General features: G+C 34.2%; 4 protein-coding genes and 1 long non-coding RNA gene across 5 annotated transcripts; 2 read left to right on the forward strand and 3 right to left on the reverse strand.

Moving 5' to 3' along the window:
- Positions 1–3,824: 3,824 nt before the first annotated feature.
- On the reverse strand, positions 3,825–6,158 carry Rab39 (RAS oncogene family member Rab39). The gene is made up of 2 exons (XM_017610923.1): positions 5,551–6,158; positions 3,825–5,215 (listed from the first exon to the last, which is right to left on the reverse strand). Exons 1-2 carry the CDS (start codon positions 5,656–5,658, stop codon positions 4,667–4,669), a joined length of 657 nt encoding a protein of 218 aa, XP_017466412.1. The 5' UTR covers positions 5,659–6,158; the 3' UTR covers positions 3,825–4,666.
- Positions 6,159–6,836: 678 nt separating this feature from the next.
- LOC108359203 (uncharacterized) lies at positions 6,837–8,090 on the forward strand. The gene is made up of 4 exons (XM_017610944.1): positions 6,837–7,014; positions 7,077–7,554; positions 7,610–7,738; positions 7,808–8,090. The coding sequence occupies exons 1-4, from the start codon at positions 6,932–6,934 to the stop codon at positions 8,036–8,038; spliced, it is 921 nt and encodes a 306-aa protein (XP_017466433.1). The 5' UTR covers positions 6,837–6,931; the 3' UTR covers positions 8,039–8,090.
- On the reverse strand, positions 8,033–8,811 carry Tim8 (translocase of inner membrane 8). The gene is made up of 2 exons (XM_017610945.1): positions 8,590–8,811; positions 8,033–8,522 (listed from the first exon to the last, which is right to left on the reverse strand). Exons 1-2 carry the CDS (start codon positions 8,683–8,685, stop codon positions 8,349–8,351), a joined length of 270 nt encoding a protein of 89 aa, XP_017466434.1. The 5' UTR covers positions 8,686–8,811; the 3' UTR covers positions 8,033–8,348.
- A 970-nt stretch (positions 8,812–9,781) lies between these two features.
- LOC108359188 (C-mannosyltransferase dpy-19 homolog) lies at positions 9,782–18,446 on the forward strand. Its single transcript, XM_017610924.1, has 9 exons — positions 9,782–9,827; positions 9,961–10,222; positions 10,276–10,479; positions 10,540–10,732; positions 11,740–13,149; positions 13,572–13,680; positions 13,778–13,862; positions 16,694–16,819; positions 17,241–18,446. The coding sequence occupies exons 1-9, from the start codon at positions 9,782–9,784 to the stop codon at positions 17,443–17,445; spliced, it is 2,640 nt and encodes an 879-aa protein (XP_017466413.1). The 3' UTR covers positions 17,446–18,446.
- LOC108359189 (uncharacterized) lies at positions 14,425–17,345 on the reverse strand. The gene is made up of 3 exons (XR_001846889.1): positions 17,258–17,345; positions 16,649–16,766; positions 14,425–14,559 (listed from the first exon to the last, which is right to left on the reverse strand). It is a non-coding gene; the product is annotated as an uncharacterized LOC108359189 (long non-coding RNA).
- Positions 18,447–21,009: the final 2,563 nt, after the last annotated feature.

Below are 21,009 nucleotides of genomic sequence, written 5' to 3' on the forward strand. Positions count from 1 at the left end.
ATTTTGACATAATTGTCTTGACAATATTATCCGGTGTAAACCAAGGCGAATTTATACATGGTGGTAGCAAGAATACAACAAACAACAACCACGTGTATTTTGTATCAGGGTCAAAATGTCAAATCTCAATTCGCCTCAAAGTTTATATGTATTTTGTTTTTGCTATTCATGGCCATGCTGTCAAATCAGTAAAAGGAGAAACAAAATACATGTAATGCGAAGGAAAGAAGAAGAAATCAGTAGATTGGACAACACCACCTTGTATAAATTCGCCTTGGTGTTAGGAATTTTCGATATTTAAGAAAGTATCGATATCATGAATCGATTTATTTGATTGCATGTAAAACCGATATGGCGATATATCGGGCTGAACAATATCTATATCGAAAAAATCGATGTTGAAAATTCTACTCCCAATTGAATAGAATATTAAACCTGCCTATCAACTCACCTAATTGTGTTATTTCCAATTTGCATATTTATTGAGGATTAAAACGGCATGCCGAACGACTCCAGCGGTTTGTCAAACTTAAGAGCTAAATAAATCACACAAGCTGCTGATTAAACCTACTTTAGTATTTTCCCATACACTTTTTAGTAGATGAAAAATAAATTTCACCTTTAATATCGATATTGCGGGTAAAGTATCGATGTCTTCGACATGTCGACCTTGGAATATCGATTCAAAAAATCGATTATCGTTTCATGAAATATCGATATTCGCGGGATTCCGCGTTGCGTACGGGAAAGAACCTGATTTTCGTCGTTTACACCCGATTTACATGATTCAAGTACTTGAAAGCAATTCTTGCTCATTCTCTTTTGTGTTTTCTATTTGCTTTTACACGTTTCAATTCTGTTGAATTCAAGTTTTTGATTCTTTAAATGGGAAGCAACGAAAATGCCAAAAGCAAAGCAAGAAAGTTGAAACGACTTGACGGTACAGACGCATGTGTACTCGTCCCTTTTCTTCTCACCCCCTCTCTTCCACATGCGAGCAGAATTGAATTCAATACTTGAACTGTGTAAAAGCAGTCTTACTTAAACTTGTTTACAACACGTCAACTTAAGCCAGAAGGAGGATTTTTTTTTTTTTGTATATTCTTTTTCAGCTCTTTGGCAGTTTGCCGCCTAAAATGCCACATCAAAAAAATTCATGCAAGCAAATAGATATTATACATATTTATTTTTATGAATTACAAAAACGAAAGTCTGGCAAGCCTAATTCTCTCACCGCTCTCAATTTCCGTAAGGCCGTAACTTAAGCTGAAAATAGTCAAGAACGCAGAACGTATACTTAAACGCAGTCTGTATACGCAGAATTTTGTCGATTACTGGAGCCCTCAGTGTTGCTTACTAAAGTGTTGCCACTCATCAATGCCTAAATAAACTTACCTTTTCAACTACAATTTTTCGTGCCATAATAGATCGTAGCTAAATATAAACTACTTATTTTTCAACAAAAAACCTTATTCAATAGAAAATTTCAAATATTTTAAACATATTTTGTATAGGAACTTATAACTTTTTTACCATCTGCTGACACGGAAAAATCTGATTTCCGCATATTTCTGAGCTACGGGCTACAATTACAGAAAAATCCTGCGGTGTTGAGTTTTCATTTACATGGCGCTTTGGTGACAGATCGTGTCAGCTGACACGGGTTTACCTAACGGTAGGTTTACGTTGTTGACTAATTTCAGCTTAAAACCTACAGGTTCTCAAGTTTCTTACGGTAAGTTAAGTTTTAACTTACCGCCAACACAGTTTCTCATATAACAGGTTGGCCGAAATATTGAGTTAAGTTACGGAAATTAAGTCTAGACTAACTGAACTTTTAACGGGTGATTTTTTTGAGGTTAGGATTTTCATGCATTAGTATTTGACAGATCACGTGGGATTTCAGACATGGTGTCAAAGAGAAAGATGCTCAGTATGCTTTGACATTTCATCATGAATAGACTTACTAACGAGCAACGCTTGCAAATCATTGAATTTTATTACCAAAATCAGTGTTCGGTTCGAAATGTGTTTCGCGCTTTACGTCCGATTTATGGTCTACATAATCGACCAAGTGAGCAAACAATTAATGCGATTGTGACCAAGTTTCGCACTCAGTTTACTTTATTGGACATTAAACCAACCACACGAATGCGTACAGTGCGTACAGAAGAGAATATTGCGTCTGTTTCTGAGAGTGTTGCTGAAGACCGTGAAATGTCGATTCGTCGCCGTTCGCAGCAATTGGGTTTGCGAAACACATTTCGAACCGAACACTGATTTTGGTAATAAAATTCAATGATTTGCAAGCGTTGCTCGTTAGTAAGTCTATTCATGATGAAATGTCAAAGCATACTGAGCATCTTTCTCTTTGACACCATGTCTGAAATCCCACGTGATCTGTCAAATACTAATGCATGAAAATCCTAACCTCAAAAAAATCACCCGTTANATTTATGGTCTACATAATCGACCAAGTGAGCAAACAATTAATGCGATTGTGACCAAGTTTCGCACTCAGTTTACTTTATTGGACATTAAACCAACCACACGAATGCGTACAGTGCGTACAGAAGAGAATATTGCGTCTGTTTCTGAGAGTGTTGCTGAAGACCGTGAAATGTCGATTCGTCGCCGTTCGCAGCAATTGGGTTTGTGTTATTCGACCACATGGAAGATTTTACGCAAAGATCTTGGTGTAAAACCGTATAAAATACAGCTCGTGCAAGAACTGAAGCCGAACGATCTGCCACAACGTCGAATTTTCAGTGAATGGGCCCTAGAAAAGTTGGCAGAAAATCCGCTTTTTTATCGACAAATTTTGTTCAGCGATGAGGCTCATTTCTGGTTGAATGGCTTCGTAAATAAGCAAAATTGCCGCATTTGGAGTGAAGAGCAACCAGAAGCCGTTCAAGAACTGCCCATGCATCCCGAAAAATGCACTGTTTGGTGTGGTTTGTACGCTGGTGGAATCATTGGACCGTATTTTTTCAAAGATGCTGTTGGACGCAACGTTACGGTGAATGGCGATCGCTATCGTTCGATGCTAACAAACTTTTTGTTGCCAAAAATGGAAGAACTGAACTTGGTTGACATGTGGTTTCAACAAGATGGCGCTACATGCCACACAGCTCGCGATTCTATGGCCATTTTGAGGGAAAACTTCGGAGAACAATTCATCTCAAGAAATGGACCGGTAAGTTGGCCACCAAGATCATGCGATTTGACGCCTTTAGACTATTTTTTGTGGGGCTACGTCAAGTCTAAAGTCTACAGAAATAAGCCAGCAACTATTCCAGCTTTGGAAGACAACATTTCCGAAGAAATTCGGGCTATTCCGGCCGAAATGCTCGAAAAAGTTGCCCAAAATTGGACTTTCCGAATGGACCACCTAAGACGCAGCCGCGGTCAACATTTAAATGAAATTATCTTCAAAAAGTAAATGTCATGGACCAATCTAACGTTTCAAATAAAGAACCGATGAGATTTTGCAAATTTTATGCGTTTTTTTTAAAAAAAAAGTTATCAAGCTCTTAAAAAATCACCCGTTATTTCAGCACGACAGTAGACAATGCCATTGTTGTCGAGTCGTACAATTTAGGGATTACTAGTTTCCTTCGTTTGGAAATCTATAAATTTGTTTTAATATCCTAATACGAAAAAAGTTGTACTACTTGGCGATACAGTTTATGGATATTTGTTGATTGATGAGTTATCAAATATAGTGGATTATTTTAATTATTTTATTTGGTAAAATTTGTTTTAAATAAATACGTTAATATACATACATACATACATTTTACGATAAAGCAAAAGAAGGGGAGTATTTGTTACTACTTGTACATATGTAATGTCATCCAAAGTAACATAAATTTATTAATGGATTATTTTTAAGACAAAAGATAAGGTAAAGTTATAGTAATAGCTTTTTTTAAATAATGTAGTTTATTTTAACTAAAACGCTTAAATACTACCAAAAATTTACCATAGGGCTTTAATATACTGCAAAAGTTTAATCTGGTTAAAACAAATATGCATACATATAAATATTTTTTCTTAATTTGACCATTTATTTACTTTCGTTTTTGGTTTATTTATTTGGTTAGAATAGGATTATTAGTTTCGCATTCAGTTTTTGTATCCTATATCAAATAAAAGTATTTTAGTAAACATAGGGCCGTTTTCTAAGGTTTTAAATTTTATATGGCCTTTAAACACATTTTTTCAGAACAGAATCTGTGTTTAAAGGGTAGGTAAATTTTAAACCCTGCTTTAGAAAACGGTCCTCAAACTTTTTATTAAAAATTGCAGCCTGTCATTTTATCGCCTCAACCATAAAACAGTGCATATGTAAATGCGCAGATCTTTATATCTATGCCGAATTGTCATATAAAAAAGCATATATGTATTTAGTATCAGGCAAGGTTCCGCAATTGATTCCCGAGTGAATTCAAACAAAGTCACTGTGAATTCAAATTTTATGGTGTTCAAATTCCCACAGAAGTGAATTGCAGAACCTGCCTGAGTATGTATATGTATGTTCTATATAAAATAATTCCAAAAAAATTTCAACCTTCATTTAAAATAAAATTAAGTCTTCTGTAATCTTGAAAACGTAATATTTATACCATTCCCCAACAGGAGAAACCCATCGAATACAATCACATCAACAACAAGATGACTTTTCAGGTTCTGCCATAACCAAATTAAAATCTAAACTATTTGGTCTGGCAAATCCAGTTTTTATACCATCCCAACCATCTTCGACTTTGTATTCGCCTGATCGTATTCGTGCATACACCTCCTGTGTCACCATACGAAAGGCTTCTTCCACGTTAACGCCATTTCTGGCTGAAGTCTCAACAAAATGTAGGCCATGTTGCTTTGCAAAAGCCTGTGCCTCATCAGTGCCTACTTCACGCCGGCCGCCTGCGTTAACAAGATCTAGCTTGCAACCAACTAACGCAAAAACAGGTCGATGTGGTTCAATGTGACGTTGAGCCTCCATCATCCAAAGCGGAATATGTTCAAAGCTAGCATAGTTAGTGATGTCATATACTAACAATACTCCAACAGAGTTTCGATAGTACGATTTGGTAATGGATCGAAAGCGTTCCTGGCCAGCCGTATCCCATAGTTGGAGCTTTATCTGCGTACCATCCTTCATTTCTATTAAGCGGGCAAAAAAATCCACTCCTACGGTAGGGTCCGATAGCTGCAAGATAGACAATGAAAACAGCATAAATACATATAAATATTTATATATACATATGTATGTATGTATGTATGCAATATACAGAAAAAGTGAACAATGGGGAAACACAATAATTAAAAATTATAGGAGCAACTTCACATACTTATACATATATGCATGCATGCATAAGTACATATTGCATATGGCTTATCAGCCCAGTAGGTTCAATTATTCTGCGCTATCATTAACCATGTAATAATTTCTCGCATCATTGTCTCTGATTAAATTATGTAAGTTACATGTTTTTTTGTTTTTGCGCTTTTAGTTTATTTTTATTGTTATGGAAGGACAATTACCTCTGCAAATTTGCCATCTGTAAAAAATTTGAGGAGCGAACTCTTGCCCACCGTACTGTCGCCAATAAGAATTAGACGAAATTGATAGTCGAAAATGGGTTCAACCATCTTGAAGCTTTTCCAACGATGCGTGTAATAAACTGCCCCTTGTACTAAAATCTAACCGAGTGCAATTTTCCCACCCTTTATTCGAGAAACGGGTGTATACTTTTCTTAGTCACTTCCAGGGATACTCGTTTGCTTTAATTCACCTCCACATGGGTCGCAATATGATTTAATGAATTTAATCTTTCTCAATATTGTTTCTATATAATTGTGATTAGTTTATTGTATATTCCGCTGGCTTTGACTGGATTTTTAAAGTTCCAGTTTATTAAGAACAATACTACGTCGCAGAACAAATGACTTTCTCGGGTGTTTTATTTTGTAGAACTAGCACTTTGTTTATAAAATTTAGAGAAAATTATTTTTGTTTTGTTACTCATTTCGTCGTTTTCACATAGAACGTAAAATTTAATTTACGTTCTCTGATATTCCTTTTGATTAATCGATCATTAATCGAGAAATATGAAATGGGAAAAATCACAAAAAATGTCTGCTTGACCCAAGGCGAATTTATACCTATGATGGAAAAGTAGGCACAATAGTACCATTTTTGGTACTTTCATTTACAAGTGCACTTTTGGCATAATTCATTCAGTTTTGGTACAATCATAAATTATAGAAATTTAGCCAGTATATAACAAACAATCATATTACTCATAGATTCGAAAAGTGAAAATTAAAATCACTTAAAAATTAAAATAAGGGTCATTAAATAAAATTTATAATAATTATTCAATGTAAAGAATAGTCAAAACAGGTCAAAATGTCGAACTGCTATTATTTCGCACATAGGTATGTATGTATATGTGTAAACAGGTCGGAGAAGTTATAATTCACTGTTTTCACCCTTCTTCATTGGGATATTGTGTTTTTTTACTATGATTTTACTCTACTAATTCAATGAAGTACATTAAAAAATACTATCTCCAAAAATACATATGTGGTTCTAAAAAAGGCGAAATTAGACAAGGTGGGTAGATAAACAAGGCGAATTCATATTACAACAAACACACTATTTTGACATTAATAACTACCGCGGCGCAAATCTAAATTCGTCAGTAACAACGCCTTGTATAAATTCGCATTGATTTTTGCAGTCCATTAGGCACATTTTGAAATTTTGGAATTCCATCCCTGATTTATACATTAAATTCGCCTTGGGCTTGACATTTAAGTGGAACGTGGAACAGCTAATGTCAGAAGACGTTGATAATTGAAGAAGAAGAATATAAACAAACACATGTGATTTAGGGAATGCAACTATTAATTGTAAAAAATGGCACGTAAAAGAAAAATTCCTGCTCGTAAGCATCATGGAGTCCGTGATCCACTTAAGCAACTGGAAGCGAAGGAGAAAAGGTATTCTTATTACAAATTTTACAAGATATTTCATATGATATACAACATATGTATGTTTGCAGACTGAGTAAAGTTACAAACAATCCTCCAGAACACGACAGTCAGCAAGTATCATTTAAATTCGCACAATTTAAGAAATTGGTGGATGACACAAAAGCTGGAAAGAAAATCAAACGTATACACAAAGGTCGGGAAGATAGACCCAAAAATAATGCAACAAATTCAAAAAAAATCACGTACATACAAAAGTTAAGAGATGAAACCGATGAAGATTACTTAAAGCGGGTAAACCGAGTAACCACCCAGTCTTTGCGGGAAGCGCAGTACGAAGCCAAATATGGGGTCAATGTTGTTAGGAATCCTAAAACCGGAGAAATTTCTATTACAAAAAAGCCGAAAAATGAAATCGATGAACTTTTGAAAGAAAAACAAAAGAGTCGAGGCAAGAGAAAAAATGCAAAAAACACAACATTAAAACCTTTGAATCCCGAGCTTGCGAAAGAATTAATTAAACAGGCCATTAAGGAAGATAAGGAAGAGGTATTTTTCTTCTAACGCAAGGAAGAATTGAGAATTAATTTCATGTTTATTGCAGAAAGCAAAAGCGAATATGGATATAGAAGAATACAAGCAAGACGTTTTCCGATTTGGGGAAGTGGTACACGCACCTCCCTCGCTTTTAACATTGCCTCGAAAGGCACAAAAGTTCGACACCGTACCCAGAGTAGGGAAACTTTTTTTAGTTTGTTTAGTACATATGTATGTATGTATGTGTTCACTTTTTATCTTTCAGCCTGGTAAAAAGTCGAATTTGTTGTTGAAATCGCTGCTACCAGATAACAGAGTCGATAACGAAAAAGAGTTGAAGGTACCCAAAGTTGCTGAGGGTAAAGTGGAGAAACCTGCACTGAGTGGTAAACGGAAGAAACTCCCACTAGCTACAAGAAAAATGCTCGAAGATGAGCAAGGAAAACTGATTGAAATGTACAGAGCCATGAAGAAAACAAAAGCTAAAAAGTCATGACGTACGTTATAATTTTTATTTTTAAACTAAAAATAAAAAAAAAAAACTTCAATTGAAATCATGCTGTACATTTAATTAATTGTCCGTCTATAAATGGCCATGATTGCACAAAGTTTGCCATGTTAAAATTTGTTTATTTCATTGGCGGTTTGTGTCTAGCTGCAGATCATCGTTTGGGGGGTTGAACAGCCGTTTCTAGAGTTTGAAGAAATCCAGCAGGTTTATTATTATTTTATAGCATTTGGTACTTAGTAGTTTTCTGAGTTGTTTCTTTGTTCTTTTCTCTAAAGTTCAAAGCCATTCACTTTTACTACAGGCCTCCGGAACGTTTTTGAAGCAATTGAGCGAAGCGCTGCGTAACCAGCAACGATGTGTCAATGAAGCGATCAACGCAATTGCTTAAACAAGTTTCTGTGGAACTGTCAAGTTTTGAACCTGGCTTTCCGATACACTTCTCCCAGCAGATATCATTGAACTCGTGTATCTATAAAAATAATATTTACGAATTTCTTGTAATACGTCACAGGTTAAAAGGGTTAATATCAACGAACCTGCGCGTTCACTTGTGCCTTTTGCTTTTCTATCATCAAGAATTCTTGCAATTCTTTGTCGGTGGAAACTGACGAAAGCGAGTCAAAATCTGACATATTGAATATTTTAATTTAAAAGTTATTAAAAAAGGAACTGCCGTAGTTGCTATAGTTCCTTTGCCAGTTGCTAAATCAAAAATTTATATAACCTCAATCACACTACGTTCCACAAACAAAACGGCCAGACTTTTAAGATATTTCTAATTGGATTGAATAAAGTGTTGGTATCTCACTACTTTGACTGCTGAATTAAAAAATAGTACTAAAACATTAAAGGTGTTCTTACACGATATGTATTTGCATCTGTAAATGCGACTTTTTCAATACATACGTAATTGCGTATGTCTGTCAAATTCAAAGTCTTTATTTAACTATTTAAAAATACGTTCTTTGAAAATGAAATAATCTAAACTCACGATGCTTCTATCTGTGTGTCAGATGAAAATGTTAATTTTTTGCCCGAGCTTTTCCTCCAATGTGTGGCGTGCGTCTGGAAAAAATTAATTTACGTTCTTTGGTCATATATGTTGTAGAAGTTTTATTACGTTGAAACTTGAAACCTTTTTCTGGCACGGCACTATGAAATACCCTTTATAATAATGTGACATCAAGAGCCTGACAGACGTGGCAATGCAATATATTTCGAAATTAATAAAATTTCAGAAAGCAGTTGCATGAGCAGTCACATCTTGCATTTAAAGTGTCTTTCGAAAGAAGTTTTTTTATTTCCGAAAGGCGAATTGCAGATTGCTAATGCAGCACGTGCAAGTTGAAATACATTTCCGAAATCGATTTGCGCTTTCTCAATTGCAGACCCACCTTGCATCTTTTATTTTTGAAACTGATTTCCGAAATGTCAACTTGACAGCGAATTGCGTGGAAAAATTGGAAATATTGCCACGTCTGACGAGCTCTTTACAGTTGGCCAGCTGTTTATGTTACTACCGAATAAAGCAAACTAAAAACATTCAATAGCCAAAAGAATTCACTGGTTGTTCTGTATGGAAATTAAATTTAATTTATTAATATCGCACAAACTATAGATTATAAGTATAATAGTGGCTGGGCTACAACTTTGTGTCCAAAGGCGAAACAATTCTATAATGATTAGCAAGTAGTGTTCAAGCCATAGTATCAAATATCAATCATCAAAATGAAAGAACAAAAATTATTGCTAATACTTTCGCAGTCGCTAATTGGTGAGTAAATTTATTCTTGACCATGCAAATGTGTGCTATTCCAGGGGACAATTATTTTGGGGAATGTAAAGAAAGAGTTCATTATATTTGTAAAATTACGTAAATTATTTTACTAATATTTCTCATTTAACAGGCACCGGCTTTTTCTTTTTATACGTACAACATGTGCGTTCAATATTTGAAGCCCGTACCAACATAGCACATTTAACACAATTAGAAAGAGAATCATTACTACGTCGAGAGGATTCATTGTATTATTCATTTTATAAGACCCTCACAGAAGAAGCCGATTTCTGGAGTGGCTACAATAAACTAAAAAATGTGACTGGTATTGAATACCCACAAAGTGTAAATGTACTGGAGCGATTCCATGTGCTCCCCGAACTCATGATCGGGTATGTAAGCTTTGGATAGTCATCGCTATATTTTTCAAAAATTTTAATTTTAGGTACCTATATCACCTGCTTAGGCGTTACACATTCAACGAAAACTTTCCGATTTTTAGCTGTTGGCGTAGCAATGACATTCGATTGCCATTGGAGCATCGACACTGTGATGGCTTCGGGCAACCAATGCAATTTTATTTGGAATGTGTCTGGCTTCTGGGGGGATTAACTGTTCTAGTCATTTACATATATGGAACATTACTAAGGTGAAATAGCTACCAAAATAATATGAAATCGACATTTAATTAAAACACTCCTGCTTTCAGCGAAAATATCTTTGGAGGAATTTACGCAGTGGTATCGTACATTATGTTTCACAGTTTCGCGTCAAAAATTTACGATTCACCCGTAGCCCGTGAAAACTTTGCATTTCCAATTATTTTCATGCAAATATTTTACCTTTGCTTATGTATTGATCGTGTGACAGAACGGAAGGAAAATCACATGCGAGTTTTTATTGTAAGATATATACATATCTGTGGCCTAAAGCTATACCCTCTTAAGCTGATTTAAGTAATAATTTTGTTGTATATACGTACAAACATATCAGTATACTCTGTTTCTGGGGTACTTTTGCAAATGAGTCGTTTTCAAGCCGAAAACTGTATACTTGGAATTTTCTAAAAATTATAAGTGAGTTTTCTTTTAGTTTCTTTACAACCTTTGAAATCTGGATATTTAACTAGGCTTTAATAAAAAATTAACAACCATTTAAACAAACCAAAGGAAAATAGTCAAAACTGGTCAAGATGTCGTGTCCCTATTTTTATTTTACATAACAGTGTAACTGTGTATTAAAAACTAGTTAGCATTTAAAATGAAGTAGTTTAGAAAAACGGCAGTATCCATTTTTGGAGTAAAAAAAAGAAATATCTTCCAAAAATAGATACGAGCGTTAAGTATGCATGTCCAAAATTTACCGATCGCTTGACTATATATTTATGGCCTTATAAAAAATAAAATAGGCTTAAAGAGCTTTATAAAGTGACATTTTAGATTTATAAAGCCGTTACAGTCTTCTTTATTTTTTATGAATTTGGGGGGTTAAAGTATAAAAACAATCATAATTTTTTTAAGCCTAGGCCGATAAACTTTAGTAGATTGTATTTTGCAATAACTATTTTCCTTAGTTTTTGACTAAGAGTTCGAATAAATTTTTGTTAATGTACTTCTGAATTTCCGCTATAAGAGCGTTTTTTTTTAGTTTTTCTCGAATGTATGCTCCTGTTGCAACAGCATTCTAATTCCCCATAGGGTTATTGGGAATGATGCTGGAATTACAGTCTTTGGCCTGAAAAATATTTGGTTATTGTTTTTTACCACAGATACCTAAACACATCGAGCATATAACTAGATGCAATAGTTAAATTAGTAATTTTAGTTGAAAACATATACATATGTATGTACATATACGAAAATGAATATATATATATATATATATATATCTTTATTTATTTAATTCACAGACCATCAAACTGGCGGGGCTAACTGCGCTCGCTCTTCTGTGTTGGCAGTTTTCATCCGTTATATTTGCAACGCAAGTTCTCATTATGATGATGCCTTGGTCATTAAGTCCAGTTTCTGAGGTTGTTTCCAGCACCTTCAGCATCGACTATGCGACCTCTCAACTCATTGCTACCGTAGTAGCATATTATTGTTCATTCTGCAACAAAAAATATATTTTCGCCTGGCAAATTGGGCCGGCAATTGGTCTTTTGTTTATTAGCATCGGACGAAGGCTAAAACCTCAGTCACCAAATAGCAACTTTTCACTAAAATCCATATGGCCTGGCTTGCTGATGGCATTCAGTGCGCAAGGCACCCTAATTGATTTGTTGGAAAAAACGGGAATGGCTCGCTCTGTAGACAATGGATTTGCCTTGTACCGTGATTTAGTGGTGCATTGGTGTTTGCAGGCAAAGGTTAATTTTACTACCAGTCTTGCGGCATGCAATCCAGCTTACCAGCGTTTAAATTTTGCTGACTTATGGGAGCTTATTAAAACCCTTATTGTAAAACCGTATTGTATGTATGGTGTGGTGATGTTAGCAAAGTTCTTTCGCAAGTGGCGCAAGAGCAGCGAAAACAAGACGCCTAGCAAGGATAACGTAGAACGAGCTAAAAAATATATATTAGAAGATTTTTTGGAAGAAAATCACATTTCTATGCGAGATATGTCAAATAAAGAGACTGAAAATGATTTGAATGAATGCTTAAAGTTATTGGAGGATTGTGACTACGATTATGAGCGATATAAAGTAGAAAAGGCAAAAATTAAAAGCAGCAAAATAGATGAGCATGCGGAGTTTATGAACAACATCAAGTTACTAAAAGAGCAGATAAAAGAGCGAAACCAGCAAAAGGAAAAGGAGAATCTGCAAACTATGTATTTAAATAATACAGAAAACTTAGATAAGCAACAAGAGAAGATTACTGAAGACAATAAACCTCCGTCCAAACACGATGATGTGGCAACGGAAGATAACGTTCATGAAGCACCGAGAGCACCAAAAGTCTGTGAAGATCATGCATCAACTGCCGCTAAGGAGGCAAACGATGCAGCTGGGAGTGACAAAGCTACTAGGGATACGAAGAGTTCTCGCCGGCCACGTTCTAAGACATCAGACTTCAGTGCTGCCAGGACTGATTACCAAAGCGATATTTTCAGCTTTCACTATCTCTACAGCTTTATACAAATGATTGTTTTTACCGCACTCGGCCTTAGTATTAGAAAATTATTCTTCCTATCCTTCACGCAAGGTTGTGTTATTGCACCTACAATATGCTCCAAGTTTTGGTATCGTAAACAACGCAATATATTTTGGACAGTGTCGTTGGCAGTTTTTTTAACTAGTATGGTGAATCCTGGTTTAGTGGTGAGTAATCATTTTATAATTCGTAGATGTTGCAACAGTCTATTGTCCCCAAATCGGGTAGGATTTAGTGGCTGTTACCGTATCTATTTACCCATATCAAATATATCTTAATTGGATAATATTGTAGTTTCATTTTTTATATGCATGCATATATTCATGCTTAATCAAAAAAAAAAAAACGAATTGGTAATTACATACGTAATTATGTTCAGGGCTATCGTTCAATCCATCGTAGTCCAATTTTCGTGAAACCTACGAAAATACGATCACTGAATCTAAATTGCTACGAACGTATGCATTAAAAATACATATATGCTACGTTCGTAACTATTCGGATTCAGTGAAGGCATGCTCGTAGATTTCATGAAAAAATCGGACTACGATGGATTCAGTTATAGCCCAGTGATTTATACGCCTTACAGAACATACGTGAAGAGTACTTTCCCACCCGGCAAGGAAATACTAATGATGATTTGGACAGTATGTTGGAGTGGATCAAGATGAACACCGAACGTGATGCTGTGTTTGCAGGTATCATTTAATAATGCACCTAATATTGATTTTGTATCATGCTTTCATTTATGTTGCTCAAATATATAGTTTAATTAATGTTTCTAATTCTCTGTAGGTCCAGTAGACATTATTGGTACGGTGCATTTAGTGACTAGACGCCCAATTGTAAACCATGCGCATTTGGAAATGAAGCACATCAAGTAATTTAAAAATATACATTACAAACTCGATTAACAAAATCAATTGCTACTCTAGATATCTACGTACACACACACTTGTGATCATGAAAAAAAACATAAAGAATCTTCATCTAAAGTGATAAAGGCATAAATTGCTTAAATTTATCCTAGACGGTTGAGTTTTGCTGAAATTTATACTCTTATCTGCCAAAATCGTTTGATAAACTGATCAAATTTGGTTAAATAGAGTCTATGTTTTTATCATGGTCTATACAAAGTTTGACAGTTCATTTATCAAAATGATAAATTTATCATTTTAACAAGTTTATCAACAGTTTATCACTTCTGATGAAGACCCCTATAATGTTTTTATCCATGTTTGTGATAAAGTTATTTGACATTTTGACCAGTTTTGCCTTTTTTCTTTTGTTTATTTAATGTTTATAATTTTTTTTTTACAAGTCTAGCACTTAACATAACCAGGGCAAAATTATACAAATTCAACAATTTTTAAAATTTTTATTCAGAATTTTAGGTATGCACTTTTATAGCCCATTAAATTTTAGTAGGTCTAAAGGCGCTGAAAAATCGCGTTGATTTTTAATATTTTTTTTTGCTGACGTTGGTGGCATTTTCTTCTATACGTTGTATCTGGAGTTTCGCAAGGGTCACACCTTGGCCCAGCTTCAGCTCTGAATACTTATTATATACAGACAATCTGAAAATAGAGAAATTAGAAAGGAACAGGACAAATACGCTCTGCAGAATAATATATACACATGGGAGACCTGGTGCAAAATGAACAAGATATACTTAAATGTCAAAAAATGTGCAGTGATCGCCTTCTCGCGATCTCATAACCAATCACCACCTGTATATCAATTAGGTGGACAGCATATTCAAGTAGTAGAAACAATAAAGGACCTTGGAGTAATCGTCGACAACAAATTAACTTTCAGCGAATATATTAGTTATATAAACCTTCGAGCATATAGAGCACTTGGATTCGTATTTAGAACCGGCAACGCATTTAGAAATGTTAACACACTTATTCGACTTTTCTCCGCGATTGTTAAGCCCATCCTAGAATACGGGTCGGTGATATGGTTCCTCTACACGCAGCAACAAATTAACAGCATAGAAAGAATACAACGTAAATTTTGTAAATTAATGCTTTACGATAATTTGCCATCCGCCCATAGTAAAACCATGGAAACCAAGAGTGAAAAGTGAACTGGTTCGGGGAACATGAAACTCATGATAATGCTGTATGACTACAGCCAATTCAATGCCTTTAAACGAAACAAAGACAAGTGACTGATCTGACCTTCTTCTATGAAGTTGTTAATGGTGTAATTGATTCTCCGGAAATTCTAGCTGACACTAGTTGCATTTGCTCAAGGAAAGAACTAAGAACGACGAGGCTTTTGGCTGTGGAAAAATCCACTAAAAACTACGTCTTCTCCAAAAAATCACTAACAACTACTCGTCGAAAATCAACTTCCTCGGAGCCTCGTACTCTTCATTTCTTGCCGGCATCAAAAAATTTGTATTGCAATTATGTACATTTAATTATTTAGTAATTCCATCACTCATTGAAATAATCAGACTTTGGTAATAATATGTATCCGTCTTATGTGTTTCTTCTCTTTAATTATGTATTTTTAACAAATTTTAAAATACCAATTGTAATTGTCGAGCAAACAAGTAATTGTCGAGCATACTTTATATGGCAGGAAATGCGCAACACCGTCAGCAAAAAAAAAAATTATTAAAAATCAGCGCCATTTCCTAACGTCTTGAAATTTTAACATTAGGAAGGAGGTAATTGCTTATAATACGTACAAGCAAATCAAGGTAGAAAAGCAAAAAGTAAGAAACTAACCTTGCCGATCACCCCATTTAAAAATTTTTGCAACATATCTGGTCTCTTAACTGCAGTTAAGCTTTTGGTGGAAATGGGCTATTAGGCGGTTACTGAACCAATCAAGAAACAGAATAGTTAAATAGTATGTTCGAAAAAATATTACGAAATAAAAGGGATGCAAGTTGAGTTGATGAAACAGCATCAGGATTGATTTAAAAAAATCAAGATTTGAAGTGCAAGGCGCAAATCTTGGATGATGCAGTCAGTTGAACGCCACGCATTTATCGATGCCCTTTTCTGTGTCTGGAATTTTTATGAAACTTTTTGTTTGTTGCTCTTTATTTTCTAAAACAATTTATTTTTATTTTACAACTGTGTACTCAAAAAAATTGTAGAGCTTCTGAGAAAAAAGTTTGAAATAAGGAGATGAAAATTTGTTGCACTTTTTGCGGTCTTTTAAAAAGTTTTAAACTTGAGTTTATATGAGTTTTGTTACAGCCAATTTCACGAAAGCAATTTAAGTGAAAAATTATTTTAATTTTTGGAATTTTATATGGAATTGGACAGAAAATGAAATATAATTTTCCATTTAAAGTGCTGGTGAAACCGGCTGTTAGAGAATGAACTGTATTTTAATTGAAAATTCTTAAAAATAAATAATTAAATATAAGTGGCAAACAATATCGCCTTGAATTGGGGGTGCTATAGATATACTGTATGTATTGTGATGCTAACATAATATGTATGTATTGATTTGGAGTTTTTTTTAAAGGTTTATACTAACCATTCCGATTGTCATTGCGTTTCATTTTTTTTTTCATTTCATTTCATTTATTAATAAAATCATTAGCACAATAAGATCAAAAGAATGATCTTTTATAGCGCAACAAAAAATTCATAACAGCACATACATATAACTAAAACAGCAAAAAGTGTATACCTTTTGTAACCTTCTGTACCCTGATATTATTCTTGTATATTCCAGCGAACGTACCGAACATGTCTATACGGTGTTCAGCCGCCAACAATCATCCGATGTTTACAATCAATGCTCACAACTGAAAGTACAATACTTGATTATATCCATTCAAGACTGCAGCAATGAAATTCGGTGTGTAATATTAAATATATGTACACATATTTAGATACAGATGTATTATCAAGCGGCGTAGCCAAGGCAGGGGCTCGGGAAAGATTCCCCCTTGATCAATGATTTTATTTTTTTTATATTTAACAGCAGTTTTATTATTTTGTCTTTTCGACTAATCACATAATACAACAGAGACCTCTGCAATTTTTGATTTTAAGGTTATGTTTAGGAATTAACATAATTTTTAGGGTCAAAAAGAATGCTCACAAAAGTTAAGATTTTCCTTTTAACAATTTTAAAAATATTTTCTTGCGTCCCTCTGGCCATCGTGTGCTGTTTTTAAAGCGCACCGTGCCCAAAATCAACGCTACGCCACTGATTGTATCAATGCTGTAAGATAATTTAAAATTTTTTAAGTAGTTTAACATTTTTATTCTTTTAGTGACGAATGCGACGTACTTTCCATCTGGGATGATCTGCAGCCGTCATATCGCAAGTATCCACAGTTTTGTTCCGAATTAGTAAACAAAAACATACCGAGTTTCTTGAAAGTATTCTCAAATGATTACTATGGTATTATTAAGATGTTTTCTCAGAGTGTACAGATCAATTTAAAGCACAGTAAGATGCCCGAAAAAGTTATGTAGCTATGTTGTCCAATGTGTTGTTTCGAATGTCAGTGAAGCAATTGTAAGCAATCGGTTAAAAATGGGAAAGGTCAATTAAGTTATAATTTTTTTATAAAGCTAGTTACTCTAATAGTTTATATTTATTATCATTTTGACGTGAGACTTTTTAAGCCTTCAAATATTTATATTAACGAAATGAAAAGTAAATAATACCTAGATGTGGTTATGTAAATAACTATAACATTGAGAAAAATAAACAACCGGATCTGATTGAATGAAAGTGAGTGACTACATAAAAACAGGATAGTAGTACCCCGTTTCAAATTACTAATAATGCTGACTAAAACTTTTTTGAAATCAAATAAAAGAACATAGAAAACGTAAGATGCTGGGCTGGGCGGTAACGTTTGTGTAGCAAAATTTGACTATGTTGTTTAGCCACTGAATTTGATTTTCGAGGTAAAGTAATATACTTAAATAGAGAAACAAAACACACTTTGCATGCTCTTTGTAAAAAGCTTAGAAAACAAAGTCGAAAGTTTAGGCTGTTTAAGCAGTTCAATTAAATTAAATTAAATTAATTTAGTTTTTGCGGGGCGAAACATGAATGGTCGGGTCTGTTCCTATACAGTAGATTTGTGTTTGTTTTCTATGTTCTTTGGTTAGGTTTAAATATTAAAGACAGAAACACACATGCATACATATGTATGTACATATCGAGGGCTTATATTCAATATGGTCTATCTACAGTTTCCTCAAAAACTATATTCCCATACAAAAATCCACTTTAGACCTAACTGTCATCGATGATGTTAATGCTGGCCTTGTATATCGCTCATCAGAAAAATTAGCTATTGAATTTCGAAATTAAAATTGCAATCAGTCTAATAATTAAGTCTCAGATAGGTTCTAACATCAGAAAGTAGTTTTTGTGTAAACTGCAGATGGGTCGTATTGAATATATGTAAGCCCTCGAAATGTACATACATTAGGGCGGGTCAATTTGTATGGGAGTTTTATTATCTTTTTCTTAAAACGTGCCCCAGAGGGTGCAAAAGTAAAAATTTTCACATTTTCTTCGAAACCTATTTTTGCAATTTTACCAATTTGCTTGGAATTATACGTAGAATCCTCCCATGCTATACGCGCATAGTAAAAAAAATGGCTCTCCCTAACATATGTATGTACATGTTTTTGAAGTTGTTGTGTAGTAAATTTAGCATTGCAGAAAGAGATGTGGCATTGAAAATGCATGTTTCGATTCACAATAACAGCCGTATTCTTCTTGCTTAACTATTTGTACATTAAGCAAATGCAGCCTATTCTGCATTTTCATTAACAGACTGCCCTCTTGCATTCCAATTCAGGCTTGAGATTATAGTTTGGCGAAAATATGATAGTTTAACAGCCAATTTCACGAAAGCAATTCCAGTGAAAAATTATTTTAATTTTTTGAATTTTATGATTGAAATTGACAGAAAATAATAAACCATTTTCAACTTAAATTGCTGGTGAAACCGGCTGTAAAATCTAAACAATTAAACAAAAGTTGTGGTAGTGTGAGATAAATACATACTTATATGTATTATTATATTATAAGGCATTTTTGCAATAATAAACTGCTATTTCGACCGAAAAAATAAGTCAGATTTAACTTTTATAATTGACCGAAAAAATAAAATTAAATTTTTAACTTTTATTTTTGACCGAAAAAATCGACTACTTGTACATATTTCTTGTTTACTTTTAATGAGCTCACAAGCACTGCGAAAAATATTAATTCTGAGAAATTAGCTGGCTTATTTGAGGTCATACATATTTTGGACTTGTCATTTGTAATAAAAACACAATGCCGAAGTGACAACTTTTAAATGAAATACCATACTTTTTATAAATATCCTTTTTATTGAGGTTTTTATTCTTTGCATTTTTATACACTTTGGAAAGGTTTGAATTCATTTTATAGATGAACTATAAGTGAAATAAACGATTGAATTGGAACGATTGCGAGCAGATTGGCACACAAAATTATACATTGGAATATTATTCATTTTATGTAAAACGTTGGGTATCGCACAGTGTTCCTCTTAGCGTAATGAAGCATAGTGAAACATAAATGTACAGAAAAAATGTCAAAACTCTGGAAATTGTAATGATTTTTTTTTTTTGGTGGCCAATTCTTTTCTAATACGTTCGCTCGCTGAGAATGTAAAACTTACGTCCTTTTGCTCATTCAATTTTTTTAAGGGTTAACATTTTATGGTCGAAAATCCAATTTAATATGTGTAATTTTAAGAATAAAAAGTCTTATAGACATAATTCTTGTATTAGGGGACATTTAGAAAATTTAGCAACGTATTTGGAAAACTTGGCAATTAAAGGGTTGAAATTTGCACAAAAGTGTTGAGAAGCAAAATTGCGGGTTTAACAGTCAATCAAGTGAGAAGTAACTATTTTGCTGAGTAAGAAAAAACGTTGACCACCCTAGTTTTTAAGTTTGAGCCCGCATATCGACGCCTACAAACCACTACCATGCTATGTCAACTTGGACTTACGTCAGGCATAGCATAGCATGATTTGGAGGCGTCGATATACAGTTCTATACAAACAAGTATTCTTTGTGACTAGATTTAAAGTATTCAAAAATAATTGACAACCATGCAAAACAGTTAGATTACAAATTTTCGACCCTTATTTGACTGCACTTAATACTATTAAGTACATTTGAACATGAAGAAACTTTGTTGAAACACGTAGTGTAACTATTTTGTTTAGTTTTTAAGTAAAATATATGTAAGTAAATGAACTAATTGCCAATAAATACGATCCTCTGCAAGTTTTAAATACAGAATCCAATGTTTATCACACTTGAACACTTTCAAATTTTTAGTGCGGGTGTATTTTAACATGTTCTACCGAAATTTGTGAAAACGCAGCTTCGAAAATTGTTAGTTAGAGCCTTTGTGAATTAAAAGCATTGTATCATTATTTTATGATTTGCATCTTTTTTCGCTTAAAAATAATACGTATTATTGAGTTTTATTTTTTCGCTCAACGAAAAAATAATTATTAGTTGATTTTTATGTTTTCGATCACAAATAATGATTATTTTTTTTAACTTTTATTATTATACTAGCAGACCCGGCGAACTGCGTCCCGTCGTTCCCACGACAGTCGGGTCTACGTAACCGGAACGACCCAGATTTATATCTGGCCAAGGACTGTCACTCCAGCAACACTCCCCAAAAAGTCTTTGGGGAATTTGTATGCTGCTACAACAACAACAACTGCGTCCCGTCCAAAATTAATTTATTTATTGAAACATTTGGTCGACCGTTTTCGCCATCAATTCACGTTCACGTTTGGTTTTGTGGTCGACAGAAAGCATATCCTCCATTGCCGTCTGCTACCACCAGCGGATTCTGAGTTGAATACTTACAGAGCTGGAGCGTCGGCCCGTAAATCTTCCGCAAAATCAGACTTCGCGGTTTTTGTTACCGACGATGTCGATGTCATCGGCATAAGCCAGCAATTGCACGCTGTTGTAGTAAATTGTTCCTGAATGGTTCAGTTCTTTTCTTC

The sequence above is a fragment of the Rhagoletis zephyria genome, unplaced genomic scaffold (genome assembly GCF_001687245.7).
Source record: "Rhagoletis zephyria isolate East Lansing unplaced genomic scaffold, Rhagoletis_zephyria_1.1 Rzeph_scaffold_00353, whole genome shotgun sequence".
NCBI classification, from domain to species: Eukaryota; Metazoa; Arthropoda; class Insecta; order Diptera; family Tephritidae; genus Rhagoletis; species Rhagoletis zephyria.